The following is a 20,880-nucleotide window of genomic DNA, read 5'->3' on the forward strand; positions in this document are numbered from 1 at the left end:
ATCCTCGTTAAAGACTCTCTGTTACTTGTTGGAAATTGTGTCCTTATTATATATATATATATATTTATAAACTTTTATAGCTTTCATTTACATGATGCTTACACTTGTTTATATAAGACAAGGCACCTGAAGGCATGCGAAGTCTTAAATATGAAGCATGTGTATAAAAGTAATGTAATATAAAAAAGATTATTCTGACGTCGCTGCTAATCTCTTGGCTCTGTATTTCAGGCGATGAACTTCGGTGTACGGGTTGTCAAAATCCGATTAGAGAAAGGTAAAAATAGTCTATGTTCATAACATAATAGTTCATAGCAATTTTTTTTTTTTTTTTTTATGCTAATCTTCACCTATATACGCGTATAGAGCTGTCAGAGAATAGTTTGCAGATTCGTTGCCATGGTCTGAGCAGATCACTTCCGTTGATCAGCCTGCTCTTGGATCTGTAGTAAGCAGTTAACGGAAGTAATGATCGATTAATAACCTACTGCGCAATAGAAGCAAATAATTCAATCAATTGTATTAACCCAGTTTTTAACCCAGAATAACACCTAGTAGTTATTCTGAGTTAATGTTTTGTATTTCCGATACCCTCAGGTACCTTCTAAGAGCTTTAGAGCAATTTTGGCATGAAGACTGCCTAAAATGCGCCTGCTGCGAATGCCGGCTAGGAGAGGTAGGAAGTACGTTATACACGAAAAGCAATCTGATTCTCTGCAAAAGGGACTATTTACGGTGAGTATCCATTATAGGCTCGTGCAGATTTCGTGTCTAATTAGTCACATTTCCAAGGTCACTGTTCGAGCCAGCAGGTTTGATTTCCATTCCCTTTTCCCCATTCCTCCAACGTTCGATTCCCTTCGGAGATGTATTGACAAAATACAGGCTAAACGAACTTATAGTATTCTCCTATTGAATCGCTAGATTCGGTTCTGTTCTTGGACGAGGTAACGGTACCAGATGATAGCCGTTAACTTCGCATATAGGAAATTTGCATCAAGCTTGATCTTTATTTTCTATGCTAACAGGACGCGCATATAAGCATTTGAGGAAGTGTTCTAAATACAATGTTCCGGCGTTGACTGGTTATTGCCAGCGTGCCACGGGCAAGAAGTGATTAATTAAGATATTTGTGACTTGTACTGTTTTGGCCATTCACTTAGGTTGTTTGGAGCTACAGGTCACTGCTGTGCCTGTGAAAAGGGAATTCCAGCATTCGAAATGGTGATGCGGGTAAAGGGTAACGTGTACCACCTTGACTGTTTCGCCTGTCAACATTGCAACCACAGGTAAGCCGCTTTCGTTTTAGTTTTATAGGCCAGCCGCGTACTTTAGCGTTTTGTTTGTGTGAAAAAATGCTTAATATACACCTAGTAGCATGAGTTAGTCGTATATAATCTACTATATGCTTCTGAACGGCCAGTAGGCTATATAACGTAGATATGGAAACCTCATCTTAAAGAGATATCTGCAGGTATACTTGGCCGTGATGAAGTTCAATGATGGAAACAAGACATGCCTGAAAGAAGTTAGCCTTACTTTGAAAATATAAAAAACCTTCCCATAGCCTTTAATGTAAACCCGAGCAAAGGTTGCTTTTTTGGGTATTTTTATCAATTTAGAAGATATAGAAGATTTATCAAAAAGATTTATATATTCCTATGTAAAAGCGTCTTAGTTCTTCAAACTCTATCCGAAATTGTATTTTGCATTTTCGTACATAGGGTTAAATATGGTGCTCTATGTAATTTGTTTGCATGCTCCAGGAAGCAGTTGAAAATTTCTTTGAAAATATCGGCCTGCTCATAATGCCCACCTCGTTCATTTTTTCGGGCTATCTAATACCTATTTAGGTACATTTTTTAATGACTACGACCTAATATAGGGGTATTTTAATTATGGACAATGAATGGCCGGACGCAGTAGGCTTACCAAAAACACAGAATCTGCAAAGGCAGTCGTAATGAATAACGAAGTCAATAATTTTACGATATGATTGTAAAAAACTTCAGACCTTCAGGGTTCAGATCTTAGTTTTCAGTCGACCAAGCTCCAAACTCGTTTCTGGTTAGACGAAGAAAGCTCATAACGTAGAATCCGGTATGTAGACACACGCACGGATCATGCGCGAAAAATTAATTAAAAGAATCCAGCGACTGGGTATTTGTAAAAAAGGATGGTCGTATATTATTCACACGCATCAGCTTGTTGAGTAGCGGCAGCAGGTCGGTCCCGATAACTTAAAAGAAACTTCGGACTAACCCTCAACTTTAGACGTAAAATTATATCTCATTGTTATCGCTAATTGTGCACGTCACGAACCAAACAGATTACTAGGAATCGTGATAGCTGAAGGTACGATAATAATAACTATCACTATCATCATATAGCAGTAATGATGGCGCACTCGAATCGTGAAGTTCGTAGTGTTTCATGTAATTAACTATCTTGTTTTGCTTAGGCTGCCAGCTTCGATATGATATTAATTAAGGAGGTAAGAAAGAAAGAAAGAAAGAAAGAGGGTCGAACATCTCTCCCCCATGGCTCTGCAATTTCCTCATCCCTCTCTGTCTCCATTTTGCTCTCCCGATGAACTGCTCCCGATAGACGGCAGCCAGGCCCCAGAATGGCCCCTGTTGGTCGATCAAGGACCGCTTGGGTTTCTGTCTCTTGATGTACCGAGCGAACTCTGCAGGTTTCTTCGTCGTCCTAGCCGAAGCAAACGAGCAGCGAGTGTCCCCATACCACAGACGTCCCGTTCAGCTCCTGAAGCTCCGTCCTCGGCCCGGTCGAAGAGTCAAGTGTAGAGGGTACTGTGAGAGTTCTTTTCGTCTTTGCCGTATGATTAATTAGTACAATGACGAAAGAAGGACACATAGTAGATGGAAACCCTGGCCCTTGTTCCCAGTCGAGTTTCCTTTTTTTGCCTGGCGTCTTCACCAGCTCTCGCTGCTTCGACTTCTTTTCGTTATTCTGCTTCGTGGCTCGCCGCTGGCAGTTGGTTGGTCGGTCGGTCGGTCGGTCGGTCGGTCGGTCGATTGGTTGAAAGCCTATGACCCAATGAACGGAAGCATTGCAAAAATATAGAGGAGTCCTCGTTAGGGAGTCGTTAGTGTAGAGGAAATTTTCTAATTATTCGGCTAAATGCGACGGCAACAAAGGAGACGCTGCTGACAACAGCAGCAGCAGTAACAACAACAATCGCTGACAACAAAACGGCAGCAACAGCAGCAACTGTTCCTTTACTGCCTCATGTTCATCTCATTTGGCTGAAAGTGAACTAAAGAAGCAAAATTCACGACATCTACTTTATTAATTTCTCGAAGTAAGGGTTATAGTAGCAGTTCGTATGTTCTAACATGTCATAACCGCCATTTCAACTCGTAATCGTACGAAGACGTTTATGATATAACCTATATCCATGTGAAGAATTATTTAAAGCAACGGCTCAGCGATATAGCTAAAAATGGAATAATTTTAGTGTTTAAATCGAAATATTATTATTTAAAGTAACTTCTGTACAGGTAGGAGCAAGACACGATGCCGGAATTAGCCCTGAAGATAATTCGATTATACCCAATCATAAGGATCCCGATTATGAATGACACCGGCGAATGCCTTTACTTGTGAATACTCTTTGACACTTAGCGTCAAGCTTACTGACCCGAAGATTTCTGTGATGTAATTATCGTGTTTCAGGTTTTGCGTTGGGGATCGATTTTTTTTACATGAGAACAGAATCCTCTGCGAAGCTGATTATGAAACAGTCCGTCGACATTCGACGTCCAACTCCCCACGGTTCGTAAAACTACTGTCGGAAAAACAGTCAGACCTATTGCAGTGAAAAGAAAAAGAATCAGCCTTTAAGTGGAAAGAAAAGCAGAACAGCAGATGCTGTTAAAGAGTACACCAACACATTTCTTAACCTACTTTTTTAACGGTCTGTTGGGATTCTACTATAGGTCAACGCTTTCTTTGTTTGTATATAATAAACAGTATTTTCTTCTAGGTCCTACTAAGGACTGAAAAGTTTCAAGCAGTATAATTTTCGCACGCAGTCGAAATATATACCAGTACTCTATATATACACTGTGATTTTTGTAATACCTAATCATCAATTGTATTTTTAATTAATATTTATATAATTAATATCTCAGGTTACCGTTAGCCACCCTTCAGCAACACAATAAGCCAAGCAGTGTGGAGGTACCTTGTGACAGCGTTTACGACTCCAGATAATAAATGGTAGCTTCTAACCTCAATCAAGGCCATTTCCGCTATTGCAAATGGGTTGGTATTATAACGTCTGCAGTTTATGCAGTTTTCAGTGAGATTTAAGATTATTTATAAAGGAATTCCTTATAAATGCGATAGAAAACCGTACCGTTGTACTATTGCTGGTATGCGTTGGTAGCTGAACACTTACAACGATGAGCACTTAAACTCGGTAATATCGCTTCAAAACGTTATTCTGCTGTAATAAAATTCTAAATAACTTTTTTTTTCTAATTTACACAAGTTCACACATTATAAGACAAACATGGGTATGAGTTTAACATGTTGTTTTGAAATACAGACCATGCTTAAACTCGCATTGACCAAATTAGAATGCTGTACTAGAATGATTGTAATGAGAGATAACATTTAATTCCGTACTGATATCTTGTATTAATAACTGGTATTATTTATTCCGTATTATCTTCACAAAATTTCAGGGTCGGCCAGTTACGATCAGAGTGCGGCAGAATAGTGGAAATTCGTAGCAAAAGCAAACAAGGATCGGGACGATGACAAAATGGAGCCATAACCTTCGACCTGGACGTCGCCGCCCGAATTAGATCGTATGTCCTAAGAGGACCTCGAGATCTAATATTGATGCAGCTTCCTAGGTTAACCCTCGGCTAATCTGACCAAGCGGGATGTTAAACGTCCGTTTCGATTGTATCAGTTGACGGAGCAGCTTTTGTTGGCAGACAATGTTATCTACGTACACTGTAGACATTCATGCTTTTTACTGACCATTGTTTAGAATGCTGGTTCCACGGGTGAAAATTACACTCTGTGTACTCGAATATATAGCAGGGACGATGCGGTAATGAATTTTTAAGAGGGTCTTCGTTGTCCGTTGCTATACGCCTAGAGTGTAGCGAAGCTCCGCTCTGCCGTCGATTTAACGACCTTTCGTATTAGCAGTGACTGTTTTTCATTATTTTTTAATGGTGTTTGAGTGTATTTTCGCGTACACCCTGCGTGATAGATCACAGCTCTGACTGACACTAAGCGGTGTCTTGCACGATACAGTGATGAGCTATATCTATTAGAAAATACGTACTCCGAAAAAGTGTTGAAGTTGTATAGTTTCAAGCACCACATTGTACAGAGGAGTCCCGTCGCGAAACAGAGCTAGATGCAAGTGAATTTTGGATCGAACCCAAGATAACCCGCCAACATGTCATTTGCTTGCTGAAAATAGTTATTATATGCTCGTATTAACACGTTAATTACGTTCTAGTCGGAACGACAATACATGCTTCACACTGTAGCACATACATATATGACACACACGACGGCAAACAAATATTGTATCACATTTTTTTTTTTAAACAATATCTATTAGTCCTTACTGCAGTCGATTATACTGTGGTCTATGTACATAGATATCTCATAACGTATGATCAACATGGACGCAGGTGTCGTTAACACGATAGCAGACGTGTAGCAAATGACGCGAAGAATGTACATAACAACAAAGGATCGAAGTAGCAATGAAAACTGATGTAACGGTAATGACGATGACGATGATGATCTAAAGGGACGCGACGAATGATCAAGGCGATGGTAATAAAAATAGCAAATGTGGTGTGTGTAAATATTTAACAACAACTTCGGAGGAGTATTCATTCGTTCTACGGCAAGAAACATCCTAGTAGTAATTGTAGCTTAATCCTGCCTTGTCCTAGAGGACCTTTTTGAACCTCTTGCAGTAAAAACAAGAAGGTAACACTCTTTACAGCTTAAGAATCTGATATGTCCTGTGACTGATAGAATGTACGATGGTAGAGCATTATTCCTTCCGAGAACTAAGTTATATCATGACCGAGGTGGTATCCTCTAATTATTGTTGGTTATATCCATTAATTATCGTTGGCGATCCAACAGGATTCTGGGTTAAATATTTAGCAGACACTATATTGAATCGGTAAGTGTTCTCCTATGGTTGGCGCTTTATGAGGTGATAATAAACGACGCGAATTTATAAAGGAATGAGGTCGTCTGGAATTGAATGGGTAATATAAAATTCGATGAGATGAGTCGTCAGCGTAACATAATTCAGCAATCAATAAAAGCAATCTTAGTCAACTGAAAAACATAGATATTGTTTACTTCGACCAAGCAGCTAGAGCTGTCGCATCGAAATTTATATAATTACGGAGGAAATTAAAATGACTGATTTTGTTAATTATTCAAGAATATCTAAACTTTCTTGAGATTTTTGATTATTTATTATTCAATGGTGAAATGTTAACAATGAAATTGAGCGGGAACTTTTCTTTACTTTTCTTTAATTTTCTAAAGGCTGCTGCGAGGATTTCAATATGGTTCATAACTTGATGTAGAACTGGGCCATCTTCTCCTAGAGCCCTGTTCTAAGTTTTCTGCCTAACGTCACTACAGTGATTACCCCAACAATACGAGAGCGCTTCGTAGTAAGGCAATCAAGGAGTTGCTACGAGTTTATTTATTTTTCAACGTCCATCGTTTGCGAAACCGTCATGAGCAGGTCATGACCCTTCCTATCTAATAATTCTTTATATCACATGAAGCTACGGTTCCTTACTAAAGCTATATACTTTGACAATCACGGTTGGTGTTAATTATAATTGCACTTACTGCCTCATGACTGGAACTGACTGAGTGGTCGGTGTACGGGATAGGGACAGAGTATTTAAGAGGAAAAGGGCAGTCTTAGGGTCCGATTTCCGAATTTATATGTCTAATTATAATAAATATGCAATGTTTTTAAGTTTGTACGAAACTTGTATGTAATACATTTTTTTGTAATGTTTTTGTTAAGACCACACTAAATGAGTACCCAATGTAGTCGAATACTTCAATTTTATCTACAACTGTACGCCTGCTTACCACCGAAAGATTATCCAATATCTGCGCTAAATCTGTCAATACAATTCTGTTCCGTACAACATTCGTTTATAGGTGTCGCCCATATGATACATATAGACCATATGATACACAGCATGCATAAGTTAAATGCTTGGCCTGGTACAAAGTGACCCTGGCGGGACGCCTTTGCGGCAAGCCAACTATTTTGAACAGATTCACGTTACATAAAAAAAAGTCTATAAATGTTACAAGAAGTGCTAGTTACTGTCATAAAAAAACTAAGCACAATTGAATGATCACGCGTTATTGCGAACCATCAATGATCTTTACGCATTATCCTTCTCCTTTTCTTCGTCGTACTCATTGCGAGATATGACATCCTCTCTGCACCGTAGAACACAATAAGAGATTTTATAGTTTGTGTTAACCCAAATGCACAGGTAGCACTTCGAAGACGGTTCAGTATTGTTGAAGTAAACGCCATTGCTCCCCGTGTTTTGGAGAATTGCGTCTCGCCTATTTCAAACGAATTTGCGATTTTGCTGCATCTAGTATTATGGAACGATAACAAAATAATGATAACGTACACTAATTTTAGACAACAACGATACATAGCTTACGACCAACAGCGGTACGAGGACAAGCTGCAACTTTCGGAAGCTGAACGTTGCCTGGCATTTCGTTCAGCACGTTTGATCCTAAACGCACTCTGAATTAAGTCGAGGACTAGATGAGCAAATTCGTCGTGCACGTTAACATAAATGTGAATGCTAATTTTTTTTTTATATTAATGCTTTATTGTAACACACGTGTTGTTTACAGGAGTGAGGATAAATGCTTCTGTTTGCTACTAATGACAAGGCGGCGTCTGCGACACGTTTACGGCATGTGTGTATAGGACGAGCAAACTTGGGCATATCACGCGTTTCAACGTCCGCTCGTATATTTAGAGAAGTCGGCCCGTATCACTTTGAACCGACTCCATGCTGCTGGCAATGTTGTTTTTCTCTGTCACGCAGAGTGAATTAGAATTCATATCGATTATTGTTTGTCTCTTTTTTATAGCCACCCGTCCGAGTAAACCAAGTGCTGCTATAGCTGCGACGACGAAGCACAGCGTTATAGGGAATCCAAAGTCTCCTCGGTTAGTAAGCGCCATGTGGTGGAGTGGCGATTTCCATAATTTTTCCTCCTGAGACTCTTTCGGTAGCTACAATTGATGATCACAGAAAAAAAACAGCCCATTGAAAAGGATAGCTGCACAATTTTGCATTGAGTGCAACTTTAGAATTTGTATGAACCAATTTATAGATTTGTACTTGGAACATTTACGTGTATATACAAAGTAAGATGAAACAAGCGCCAAAAGGACTAAATAGAGAATCGGTCAGGAAGTAAGAGACGATGCCCAAGATTTTCCTAAAAACAGACTGGACAAGAATAATGTTTATAAAGATCTAGACAGGTTGTCCTAAGTATAGAATAATTGATAATGAGATCTTTCTGATATTCTCGCTTGTAGTTACAACGTACTTGTCCGGAGCCCAAATTCCTTAGGTTCTCTTATACCGTCCTAACACCTTAAGCACATACGTACCTGTATCTGGTCGAAGTGAGTGCCAGGTGGGGTGGCGCATGCAACCCGACCCGAGTTAAAGAGTCGGATTGATCCAGCTGCCGCTCGGCGCCGTAACCACACAAGATCATCGCAGTGCCATGGATTACCTAGAACAGAGTTAATCTTAATCGTCGTATGCCATGTTACTTTCCCATCGAAACATCAACATGGCTATTTGCAGCTAATCGAATCTAAGATTAGACATTGTATTCAAAAGGCACTGAATAGTCTCCTACTCTTGCTGAGCCAGTGAAGGCACTTAGCTTCATGAGAGCTACGTTTCACTGTAAAAGAAAGCGGCGTCGCCATCGTCGGTTCGTAGTTTTGTGGCGGTGACTAGTAAAAATGTGAATTTTTGTGTGTACCAAAGATGAATTACCAATGTAAATACGGTGTATCACAGTCTCGTGAGAAAGTATAAAAGGGAGTGAAGGGGCGAGAGAATGGGGATAAGTTAGAGAGAGAGAGAGAGAAAGATTAACAAATTTTGTTGCCAAGTGTAATAGATTGGCAAAGGTGGCATCCGTCGCACGTTCAAATACCCTTGGAACATGATTTTTGTGCGCTACTCAAAAGGAGAGACTCTCCGCCAAAAAAAAACATCCTTAATACGTTTGCACATTTTTAACATTGATTTACAGACCTTGCATTATAAGTGTTCCATGGAAGGAGATGAACCCTGATTCTTGCAAATCGACAAGATGGTTCTTCGAAATGTCCAGTTTCTGCAGTAATGTCATGCCCATTAGTAAATTTTCAGGCAGTGAATGGAGACCCAGTCCTCTGAAAATGCAACGTATGGTTATCGTTCGTGCTATATATCTGCTAAACTTTCAGTGCAAGAGATGTACATCTTATCGAGCAGACAAAGAAGATAAAATGTGTGTTTACATAGGTTGATATTTGGAAGCTTAAGAATATCCGCTGACTGCATTAGTTCTTAATATGTCATCAGCGAGTAGTTGCTCATAAGCACAAGATGCTAGCAACGCATAGCAGCGAGGAATCCAAAAAATGGTATTTTTTTTTTTTATAGATGTAAGCATGCTCAGTGTCACATTATGTAGCGTACGACTGTCCTTTTATTCAGTAGCCCGCCGACGCTTGGTACTACACTTGGTTTTCAAGCGCTATATTCTGCGCTAATAATCGTTAGTAGTTTCTGTGTCTGTCCTTTAGAATACTCCTCAACTGTAATGTACTTTCCGAGGTTTCAAACTGAACAGGACTTAGATGCATTCAGCATATGTGAAGCACTCCTGAGTTTCTAATATACAGACACATGACTAAGGTCTTCGTACTAAGATCCCGTATCCCTGTGCAAAGTGACACCAAGAAGCTTTAAAAAAAAATGAAACTCATTTTGATAAAAAGTACTTTTTTCATTGTTATGTTAATTATGTGGTCAATATAGCGATTTTTCTGCAAATAGAAACAGCAGGCTGTGTCCTGTTTCGACACCATAAAGCTTGGATAGACCGTAGTGATCTTCGTTCATTAGAACGTCGCACTCCTCAGTAAAACGTAATCTCATTACTCATTTAAAAACTAAAACTGGATAAAGCGTACGATCTGATTTGAAGTGGCCGGCTTCCCTAGCTGTTACAATGAACTACTATTAACAGAATTGTATTTAGCACAAATTGCAGGGCACTGAACAAGCGTAATAATTATAACAACAAAACTTCGAAAAAAAATAACTTACATAATTCTGAGCAGTTTTAGTTCGTCGGGTGAGTCTGGCAACTGGTCTCTTTTAAGCATAATGCTCTTAATGTTGCTTTCGACAATTTGTAGCTCGATCAAACTGTTCAGCGGACGCAAGTAGTTACCTGACAGAGAATAGTTTTTTAATATATAAGTATATCAACGTAGAGTAAGTTTTTGCATTAGAAGCATATGTTAGTTGCTTACCAAGTGTGAAATTGCATTTATAGAAGTTCAGCTGCAATAGATGCGAGAGTTGGCCAATGTCGTTCAGATCCAGTTCCATGCGTAGGAATGACAATTGCATTAAGGCTGGTACTTCTCTGTGAACAAATTGTGCATAGCCCGGTTAGGATAGCATGTTAATATGTTGTACTTAAAGTAAGATGTTATTATCAATATCGTCGACTTAGCGGATATTAACATCTGATACCAACCTAAGCGAACGAAACATTTTGTCGGCTTTTTCGATGGTCGTGTTATCTAATGAGAAGCTGGAGAAATTACAGTTGGTCAGACGACCCAAACTCCTTAGTTTTGAGTGGCTCAAAACTAATTCTTCAACGTTGACCTCGCAGACCGATGTCGGGAGGGATGTTAGCGTCGCCTCACTCAAATTCAGCTCCTGTATTCAGATCATTGTTAATGTCTTCCAAAACGCTATTCAAACCTCTTTTGGAGTACCTAATAGGCGCAGCGTTACGATAAAATTAGGGTATTTCATTTATGTCACTCGATAAAATACGTATTAAATATTTACATCTAGCTATTCAAGACATCATGGAAAAACATTTAGAATCACATAATGAGGTGCATGCAAAATAGGCTTCAAGGAAGAGAAGGTCCTTGCCGAGCGGTGCTATAAAGCCGGAGTTCGTCCTAATCATACTAAGCTTTACGGTTTTAAAGTCCGCCCATATGTTTCTTCATTATTATATGGCGCAGATTTTCTACGAGTGTCTATCACTGTATACGAGGTCCAACTCCAGCTAAATAGTACTTGATTCGGTTAGTCGTGTACCTTGAGAGCTACGTTTCCAATTGTTTTCACAATCTGGTCGACGGTGGAGCTATCTTTTGCTCCCTTGCAGGTTATCCGAGGGCCACTGTAACAGCGACACCCCAGTGGAAGTAACACATTTTTCGGGAGACATGATTTGTCTGCAAGGGATTCCACCAAAGCAGTTGCCAGCATGACTAGCCCGGCAAGGACAGACCTGCAAATAATAAATGCACCGATTCAAGAGCACTGAAAGCTCATCAACTCGTGTTTACCTTCCTATTGATTCTCTCAGTAGGTACTGTAGTAGAATGTACTATTTCCACAAGTGTTGATCTAACTGCTTAATTTGAATGATAGGTATACAAATGGTGGTAATTAGGTTCGCCTCATTCAATAGCCACCAACGGACAACTTTTTAGTGAAGGCAGTTCTCTCTACGAAAAAAATTACATCGTCATAACTTGGCCATGTATTTTGGAATCCCAATGATGACTCTAGCTATTGCGGAAAGTGTACCCGTTAATTTATTCGGAATCAATGCTACATGTAGTTGCCAATAGAAGCTAAAAGTTTCGAGCGGTTCGTGGAAGACCCACAGTAGAGCGAAGACTCTAAACGCATGTCAAATAAACCTATGGACTGATTTAGAATTTCGTGTTTGTTTGGTAACAGAAACACTGTAAGGCTCTTGAGGGCCTTAGGTACACTTTTCACACTATTGAGCTAGACAGATTGTTCCTTACTTAAAGTACTAATGGCGAAACGTTTGCCGCTAATGATATTTCTTATGCATTTAATACGCCCATCGCTGTATTCGAGCCCCTTTTAATAATCAAATCTCCAGAACAGATGCAAATATCGATAGGAGGAACTCATCAACGTGCTCGATAAACCATGACCAAGTCCTGTGAACGAATGTCCCTATATCTTTTGGCAAGACCATAAAACTTAGCGAAACCGCTACGACACGCAGAAAACAAAATACCGAACTATCTTGATAAACTTTTTCGTAAAGTTAATAACTCGTATCGAAGTGTATTGTGGCAGACGCGTTCGAAAAAGGGTCTATTGAGTTTGAACGTACTAAAATGACGACAGTCATAGCCGCTATAACGAGGTTTCTAGGCGATCGGCAGCCTAAAGTTGCTTGATTGGCAGAGTTTAATGTACACCTTGACATACTGCAACAGCTAACAACTCTGAATAGATGTTATATAGCCCTATCATATGCGATATTTGTTTAGTAACAAGTTCGTAATGAGAATTGAACAATAAGGTCGTGAGGCCCCAATAAGATGCATCAATGATAAACTATTTCATAAAACTGTTTGAACAACGACAGAAATCTATTTTGCCCCGTTTAAAGGTTGTGCGATACGCTAGATCATTACGATCGAAAACGTTAAGTCCACTATATTACTCCGATAGGGGATTAATCCCTAACATGGACCAAAGTTTCTAATACGTAATGAGCGACTTGGCAGATCTAAATTCTGTAGAATCCTTGTGAGACTACTGAAAACGAGCGTGGTTTTTCGGCAGCCCGAACAGCGAACTGCCAAACGATCAGCGATTATCTCTTTTAATGAAGTGCATGTAGTACGCTGCCAGACAAGGCCTTTTTGAGCTAGATGCATCAAACTTATGGATGCATAGACGACACAACAGTGACCTACAAAGCTGATGTTTATTTATATCGATGATTTCCTTGACCACAGAGTGAACGAGGGAAGTCAAAGCTGACTTTTATTACGAATTTATATTATGTTTCGTAGAAAATCGGGGCTGTCACAAAAGGATAATGTCTCATATAATGACTACTTGTTAACCACCCCCCGGTAGCGCTTACAGGCAATCAACTATTTACGTTTGATAAAAACGTGAATAACATTATTAAAGCAACGTCTATTATGAGCTTCTTCGTTTTGTGCAAATCTAGGATCTCCTTCTTTCGTAGATTTCATCTGTGCAGTTCAGCGAAGATGATGCCATTGGCTGAAAGTGGCAAATCGGCAAATGACAATGGGACCGCAACTGCTTAGAGCAGCCCTCACCGTTCTTCGGAGAAGACGATTACATTATGTTCACAGCTTTCTGTAAATACTCCAACATAGTGAATCAACAAGCTAGGTAGACGTACGTGTCATCTTAACTGCAGGCTAGGAATAAGATCCTTGCTTGAGACCAACAGGCTTTGCTTTTTGTTGTTAAAATAGCTTTTCACGTTGGCTGAAGATGCTATCCAATTGCTATACGATATCACATGCCCATTTGCAATCGTGTCACTTTGCACCGAGCAAACATATAGACTAAATCGACACAAATTCAGCTTTGCTACTTCGTTCGACAAACACTCGCAGTTATGTTTCGCTATTAAACGAATGGAGATTTTTTCTCTTGTAAGGCCAGAACGTTGACCTCGTTTCACCAGCGCCTCTGGCAAGACTAACGAAACAAATATTCGACGCGGACTGGACGAAGGAAGTGGTCCTGTTAAAAGGTTTATGGTGTAGATCCGCAGTCGCAAACACTGTATATCTACTACATCGCTACGCCTTATCGATCCATGCACTTCGTTATTAAAGTGTAATAGTGTGGCCTTTTCAGTGCATTTGCAATAGAGGAAATGAGGCTATTCATTTGATTCATCGTTCGATCCATGAATATATTAAGGTGTCAAGGACAGACAGACGCATTGTAGAAAAATGTGGGGAAACTTCCTTGCCATGAAAGATCTTTTATTTGCTTTGTTGCGCAGCCATTGGATCTTTCGGTCAGTATAATTGGTACCTTGATATGAACAGACTTATCGTCATTTTAGCAACCTTTTTCTGATCACAGCTTTTCTCTGCTGTTTTTAAAATATTAACACATACTAATAGCTGGTGTTCTTATTTTGTCTTATCGTTGCCTTCCAGAGGAAACAAGTGATGATATATATAGGTGACACTATAAGTGATATTATTGATAAATAGCAAGCATATGAAGTGCTGTGTGTAAATGCGGCTAGTATTCTTTTGTAAATAAGACATAGATGAGATACGCTTAATATAATTGAAAAACAAAACAGTTTGAAATCTATCGCCAGGTGGACGCGGAAATGCGATACAGTTAATGGAAAGCAATTGAACGAGGCTTTATTTTTCCTAATAAACTTGTTCTTCTCAAATGTACGGTACGGTGATCATGAAGTTTAATGGTTAGCCTTTCGTTAAAGTAAGGCTATGTAACTCAGTGAGGATGTTCGGCAAGCTATGATCGATCATGCTTGACTATGACCTCAGAACTTGTGCTAAGTTTATTTTCCTTTTGCTAATGGTGTAAAAAATGAGACCGTCTGAACTAATTGGTTATTGAACCAGTTAAATATTAGATGTTTCCTTTAGGTAGATATGGACATGATAAAGCCCAGTAAAAATCGCTGACATGTTTACCGTTTGCTTACAGTTATCTTGAAGCCTTCGATTTTAGGCAGCTGTGTGACTACTGACACGGCAGGCAGTAAAGATTTCAAGCCACTCTTCGATCTGTTTAGGTGAATTGCGTGCGATTTTGGCGCAGCTTCGACGTATACTACATTGATGGATATTTTAACATGGCTAAAGGTTATCGTGTTGATACGTGCCGTGCCCGACACTTTTTAGAAAGCTGATTTGTATGAATTTAGCTAATTTTATTATTAGTGAAGCTTAACTGACTCCATTCGCATAGTAAATGCCGTACGCTACAAGCTATATGGTATGTATCATGGGAAATATGTATGAATAAGTTCCTCGTTTCCATTCCAATAGCTTGTCTGAAAAGTAATGCAAAGCTTCGTTTGGCAATTCTCTTTTCTATCGTTTTGTGTGCTGCCTGTCAGGCGTTACATACTCTCGTTCAGTTCGAATCGGGGCAGGAAAAACTTCGTTTGCCGCTGAAAATTAGCCTCCTGGAGTAATGCTTAGCACCGGCCTAAATGCCAGGCGTAAAACGAAAAAGTGAAAAAAAGGTTATAGACCGTTGGAAACCTATTTTATTCGACAGGGTCACTGTCTCCGTTTTGTCAGCCAAAAGAACTGCAAAACGAACGAACGAACGAACATGTGTTAAAACTGCTGTTTTTTGCCACAAGGCATAACCACCTTTGAAGTTAGAATTCAGGGTAAGATATGTAATTCGAAAAACACGATGTTAACAGAAGCTGTTATTGAGTTATCTGTTGACCCGCCAGACTATTTATTAACTCCAATTAACCCAAAAATCTCATTTAGGTATTTGGAGCTGGAAGTGTTGAAGAACATAATATGGCAAAAACAGCTTTGCTATTTCTGTTTCGATCAGATATGAAGATCTGGGCCTTTCCGAGTCACCGCATGTTCAAGATTTCTCGTACTGAAGCAATCGATCGAACTAAGTATTTGCTTTCTGCTTGGACCTCCTACACCAGTTACGATACTTGCTAATTGTATTAGAATAGAATACAATATCGTATTGAATGTTGCAATTCCTATAATATTTAACGAAATAATTTTTATTTACTCTAATTATTTTATCAAAGAAAGATTTATCAAATCAACACTTTTTTTAACCTGACGACCGATTAAAGCGTTCGACGTTCTATATCACAAGACTAGAACTCCGCAGTAGCTAATAAGATTCCTAATTTATAATGTCAACATGAGCTCGAGCCTAGAATAGCATTATCTAACTTATAGAAAAATTTGTAACGCCTTATAAATGTCACTTAAATGGGAGAGGTACAAATTTTGTACGGAATGGAACTGGAATCGTTTGCTTAATACTAATGATGCATAGATAAGAATATGCGACTGCGAGCGTACCTTCGTCGATGTGGCTCCTCTTCTATAAACAATCCATGACAATGTGCTAGCCTAACCATATCTTGCAGCTGAGAGCCGCAAAGTGACAAAAGACTAGCCATATATTTCAATATGTCTCGCACACACTGCAGTTCGCGTTTCTGTTATCTAACAGAGTCCACCACGTAATTGCAATTGCCTATTTTATTAGCAGAGTTATTTAGTCTCGTTACGCTGCATTAGCTGGACAGCATAACTTTACGGTATCTTCATTAGATCGATTGGGCAACATGATATGTTTGATTTAGGTAGAGACTTGCCTTTAATGTGCTGGCTCGCTGACTACGAAGTTCAATGCTGGGTTAGTATCCGCATGGTCCGTGCTTGTAGTCTATCGAATCTCAAGAGTTTCTTTATTCTATTCTGGTTTAAGGCCTTACCTGTTTTAACGCAGGTCATCTACTTCAATTTAGCTAGAGTCCGTGTCTGATTCACTTACAATTCGAATTGGCCCTTCAAACTTCATTCATTGATTTAGACCACGTAGCAATACATTGTATACTTGGATTCATGGCGTTTTTTTTTTATCTGAAACACTAGCTCGCCTTGCAGCAAACCAACCCTAACATTTTTCGACGAACTTGTGTTGTCTTTGGTAACAAAATCTTTCAAAATTCTTCAGCCTTAAGAAACTGCGTTATATTTGTCAATTCAACACACTGTATACGTAGTAGCGCAAAGCAAAACATCGTCTAATGCTGCCATTACGTTAGTTCAAATATTCTTTTGTTCTTTAAGAGAATGTATTGTATTTTTTGTGAACCTCACAACACTGTCTTCTTTTAGAAATAAAGCATTTACCGGCTTACACTATTTTCCATCGTTCTGTTCCATCATCGTGAAGCTTTGGATGCATATATTTATCTTTGAGTGGTTTATACGGAAGCCCGATCTGTCGCGAAACCACTGAACGCTTTGCCAACGTGACTTGAATAGACGCTAATTCTCAGCTTAGACTCAGATAGAGGTCGACTCTCGTCAATGTCAGGTTTCCTGCACATGCTCATTTCAGACGGGCATCCATTTCTGATAGCTAATAACGATTCGTGGCAAGAACCGCAAGTTGGAATGCTGTGGAAATAAGGCCTACTCTGCTGGGGCTTCGGTCTAAATCTCGCCGAGTGGTTAATTTGCCCATTCGACAGTTAGCTGATGGCCGTAGTCAACGATATCCGTTGGTTCAGCTCAATATGATATCGTTAATAACGAAGTTAGCCCTTCACTCCATCCGCTAGGGTTTCTCATAGTACCTAAGGACTGCAGTGCTGCTGTCTATTCCTTCTTTATACATAAGTTTTACTGAGCTGTGAATCTACGTAGGTATTGAAAGCTCTTTACGATCTTTAGATATTTAAATAAGTGCTCTCGTTCAAATAAAATAACTCGTTATTTTGTCTGCATTCTACGAAAATAAAAACCTGCATATACGTACATGATTGACAAATTAATATTGTTATCGATCTGCGTCAACTAATGACAGCTTCAGAAGACGCTAAAGATGAATTTGCTTCTTTCTTTTTCCGTGAGAGTGTGTACTCCAGTGGTTTCACTTAACCAACTTATGTTCTGCTATTTACTTGTTTTGGTTCGACGCAGACACTCTGACTGTTCAATGATCACTCTTAATAACTCAGTTCACATAAATTAACCATCAGCCAATCCAGTGGGTGTCAATATCCACTAAAAAATATACTTCTAAAGCCCCTTTATTCCCCGTGGCTACGATCACTTGAAACACGATCCTTTGTAGCTATAAACAAACACTTTTGGCATGATTTTCTTCTGGATATTAACGCTTAGTGTTCACATCGTACTGAATTCGATGATAGTTCTTTGCCAACTATTCAAATGAGGAGCGTTAAACCCAGTTGTTTGTTTGCATCCACTGAAGAATTTTTCCGTAACAATATGTATTTAGTGTCGATGGAATGCTCTTTTTTTATTTTTATTGACGGTGTTGTGCAATATCCTAATTTTCAAATCAGGCGTTCTCATACATAACTTGAAAGCGTTCAAAGCGTTTTCGTAGGTAAATCGCACTAAAATCTTATCATATCATCACCCTGTTTAGACATGCACAAAAATCTGTTGCTTCTTTTCCGTTAACACGAAGCCTACTCAGGGCAACGCTGCTTAGTTTCGACAGACAAAATGAGAACGGACGATCCACGCACGCTGTTCAGATATAGTCATTGTGCATATGCGTCGAACCCTTCACTCCAGTAGAACAAGATAACAAACCAAATACGATCGTCGATTTGAGTTGAAAATGCAGGCTTCGTATCGGTGATTTTTTTCTCTTTGCTCTCTATTGCTGCTTACATCCGTATTGCGGCGACAGTCGTTTATTACTGCTTCAGTTGTCGCACACCAAAGCAACACTCTGAAGTGACACAGACGGTGAAGCCCCCAGCACGGCCATCGTCTGCATTCTGCTCCTGAAGCAGCTCCATTCCGGAGCACTCCGCTCGACGCTTGTCCCTTTCCACAGCCCGACAGCGTAGTGGCGAAGTGGCCACACAGTGGTAGCACAGGACTTGATGCCTCTGTGGTCGTCCATAGGATCCCGTTAACCGTAAACAAACTGCAGGACTGTGCCAACTCCTTCAAAGCCCTCACCCACTTATCTAGCACAATTCTTGTTTCTCAATTGACAGACCTCACGCGACGAGCCCCTACCGTGTGGACTGACTTTACAACTGAGATATAACGAAAAATGACCTAAAGAGTAGGTTAGAATGATGCTGATAGATTAGGCAACTCTTAAATATGAATGGATTAATATTTCATTTTCATGTAGGATCCTGTCAAGGCTTTCTTCAACCAACAGATATATGTATTAGACATTTAACCATTTTTAAATGATCTTTGTAAGCTGGCAAAATAAGTTTCGCCTCATTTAACCCACATCTAAATTAATCCAGCAAAGATGGTTTCTTGTATTATTTCTAGATTAGCATTTGCTCACTGATACAAAACAGACTCAACAGGCCAGTATGAGATCACCCATATAGAAATCCACATAAAACTTTCTTCCTTATAGGTCAACAATATACTCTATTTATCAAACTAGGTGATCAAGATTATGTCAGCTGACGGCGAGAGAGGTTTGAGAACAATCTTATCTCTTACCTTAGGAGGTTATCAGTATATTGTTGTAACTGTATATAGGCGTATAAACGTCTGCAAACATTTGTTAAGTTGTTTTGGTATTCGAAAACAATCTAATGGACACCATTACCGTATCATAGAGATGAATTCTGTGAGCGAATTAGATCGTCTGTTAATTAGCCAATTACAGCTGGAAAATACATATAAAGGATTAAAGGCACAGTCGATGTGTATTACGATCGATCCTAAAAGCAATCACTACTGCATTGTTATACATTATCGTAAGTGACTTTGTATATTAATTTACTTATTACGCAACTATCATTCCTTCTACATTGCTAGTTTCTGTTTTGCTTCATTTAATTTTTCTGACTGTAAACAAAGATTATTTAAGACATCCATAATTGTATGCTCCACTTCTTAGAACTTCACAATTTGTTCTAACATGTTTCAAAATCCTTTTTTTTTTTTTTTTTTTTCATATATTGATCGAATATCTCATTGTCTTCGTATTTCACATACTTAGCCCATAAAATTGACGCGTTCAAATGGTTTCATATGATTTACTTTTTCTGCACTTTTTATTTTGAAGATTTGTATTGTACAATTATAATTATTTTGTTCATTTAAGAATGTTAAGCTTTGTGTGTCATTACTGTCTGCGCCAGAGACGTGCATGGCTTGCCACTGCTCTTTGTGTTGTATCCTATCTGTTAACTTAAATACGCGCTTATTGTTACTCTTGCATTAGCCTATGTATCCATTTAGAACAAACGTACCTATCCGGATTTCTTTCGCCACTAAAGACCTACATCGGGACTACAACCTCATTTTCGTGCGTTTCTTGCCGACAAGGTGTTGTTCACCATTTCTTTCTACTTTTCTGCCTTCTCAGAACCGCTAAATGTTAGTCCAGCTCATACCGTTATTTATGTTTAAAACTTCTTCAAGCATAGACAAGTAGTACAAAAAGCTACGAAAAGTGCTAACAATCAAACTTCTTCAAATGGTACACGTGACACCTGTCTAGTTGTTCTAGGAGTCTCCTGATCATCATTACTGTGATGCAAGGCCCCACAATACGAACAAATAAATACATTTTGTTGGTTGTCTACGTATTTGAAATTTAAGTACGACTTTTCGACGAAAAATTGCTACTATGCCACTGTCACTTTGTTAAAATGATAAAATGATTAAAAAAAAAAAAACTTTGATTAATGATATTATAAGGCAATGCTGACGTCTACGGCTAAGAAGAATAGCTTTACTATCAATATAGGGTTTAATTCATTGTCGAATTTCTACAATACCTTTTTTTATCTAAGCAGAGTTGGAAGAAACGTAGCACTGGGAAGATGCCTGGCATTTCGCATTTATCAATCAGTTCCCAATAATAGTATGAGTATATTGAGTAAAGAAAAAACCGTCACTGTAAATGGTCAATCTTTATATATCCC

General features: G+C 39.1%; 3 protein-coding genes across 9 annotated transcripts in view; 2 read left to right on the plus strand and 1 right to left on the minus strand.

The window, feature by feature from the left end:
- The window catches only part of LOC111245549 (LIM domain only protein 3-like), a 57,140-nt gene extending 51,257 nt beyond the window's left edge, over positions 1 to 5,883 (plus strand). Inside the window, exons 3-8 of one of the 2 annotated variants that reach the window (XM_086979590.1) lie at positions 232 to 277; positions 544 to 735; positions 1,164 to 1,289; positions 3,700 to 3,798; positions 4,158 to 4,290; positions 4,716 to 5,883. In XM_086979590.1, the coding sequence (XP_086835716.1) occupies positions 232 to 277; positions 544 to 735; positions 1,164 to 1,289; positions 3,700 to 3,798; positions 4,158 to 4,239 (545 nt within the window). In that variant the 3' untranslated portion in view covers positions 4,240 to 4,290; positions 4,716 to 5,883. The remainder of the gene's footprint in view (positions 1 to 231; positions 278 to 543; positions 736 to 1,163; positions 1,290 to 3,699; positions 3,799 to 4,157; positions 4,291 to 4,715) is intronic. The other variant, XM_022794039.2, reaches the window with a different exon arrangement.
- On the minus strand, positions 2,162 to 18,906 carry LOC111245077 (uncharacterized). Of its 6 annotated transcripts, XR_015320620.1 has the most exons (10): positions 17,745 to 18,906; positions 11,469 to 11,664; positions 10,885 to 11,072; positions 10,655 to 10,770; positions 10,446 to 10,572; positions 9,384 to 9,523; positions 8,720 to 8,847; positions 7,437 to 8,332; positions 3,665 to 3,832; positions 2,162 to 3,050 (listed from the first exon to the last, which is right to left on the minus strand). XR_015320620.1 is itself a non-coding variant. In XM_022792883.2 (8 exons), coding segments are annotated over exons 1-8 (1,161 nt in total). In that variant the 5' UTR covers positions 17,747 to 18,906; the 3' UTR covers positions 6,691 to 8,068. The 6 variants fall into 6 exon arrangements, 4 of the variants coding, with proteins under 4 accessions (XP_022648618.1, XP_086835690.1, XP_022648619.1 ...); XR_015320619.1 differs by lacking the exon at positions 3,665 to 3,832; XM_022792883.2 differs by lacking the exons at positions 2,162 to 3,050; positions 3,665 to 3,832 and having other exon boundaries at positions 6,691 to 8,332.
- Positions 9,517 to 20,880, plus strand: part of LOC111244189 (uncharacterized) — a 141,201-nt gene continuing 129,837 nt past the window's right edge. The window contains exon 1 of the mRNA XM_086979554.1: positions 9,517 to 9,757. The gene's annotated coding sequence lies outside the window, so the exon portion shown is untranslated. The remainder of the gene's footprint in view (positions 9,758 to 20,880) is intronic.

Source organism: Varroa destructor, unplaced genomic scaffold (assembly GCF_002443255.2).
Source record: "Varroa destructor unplaced genomic scaffold, Vdes_3.0 BEIS01000002.1, whole genome shotgun sequence".
NCBI classification, from domain to species: Eukaryota; Metazoa; Arthropoda; class Arachnida; order Mesostigmata; family Varroidae; genus Varroa; species Varroa destructor.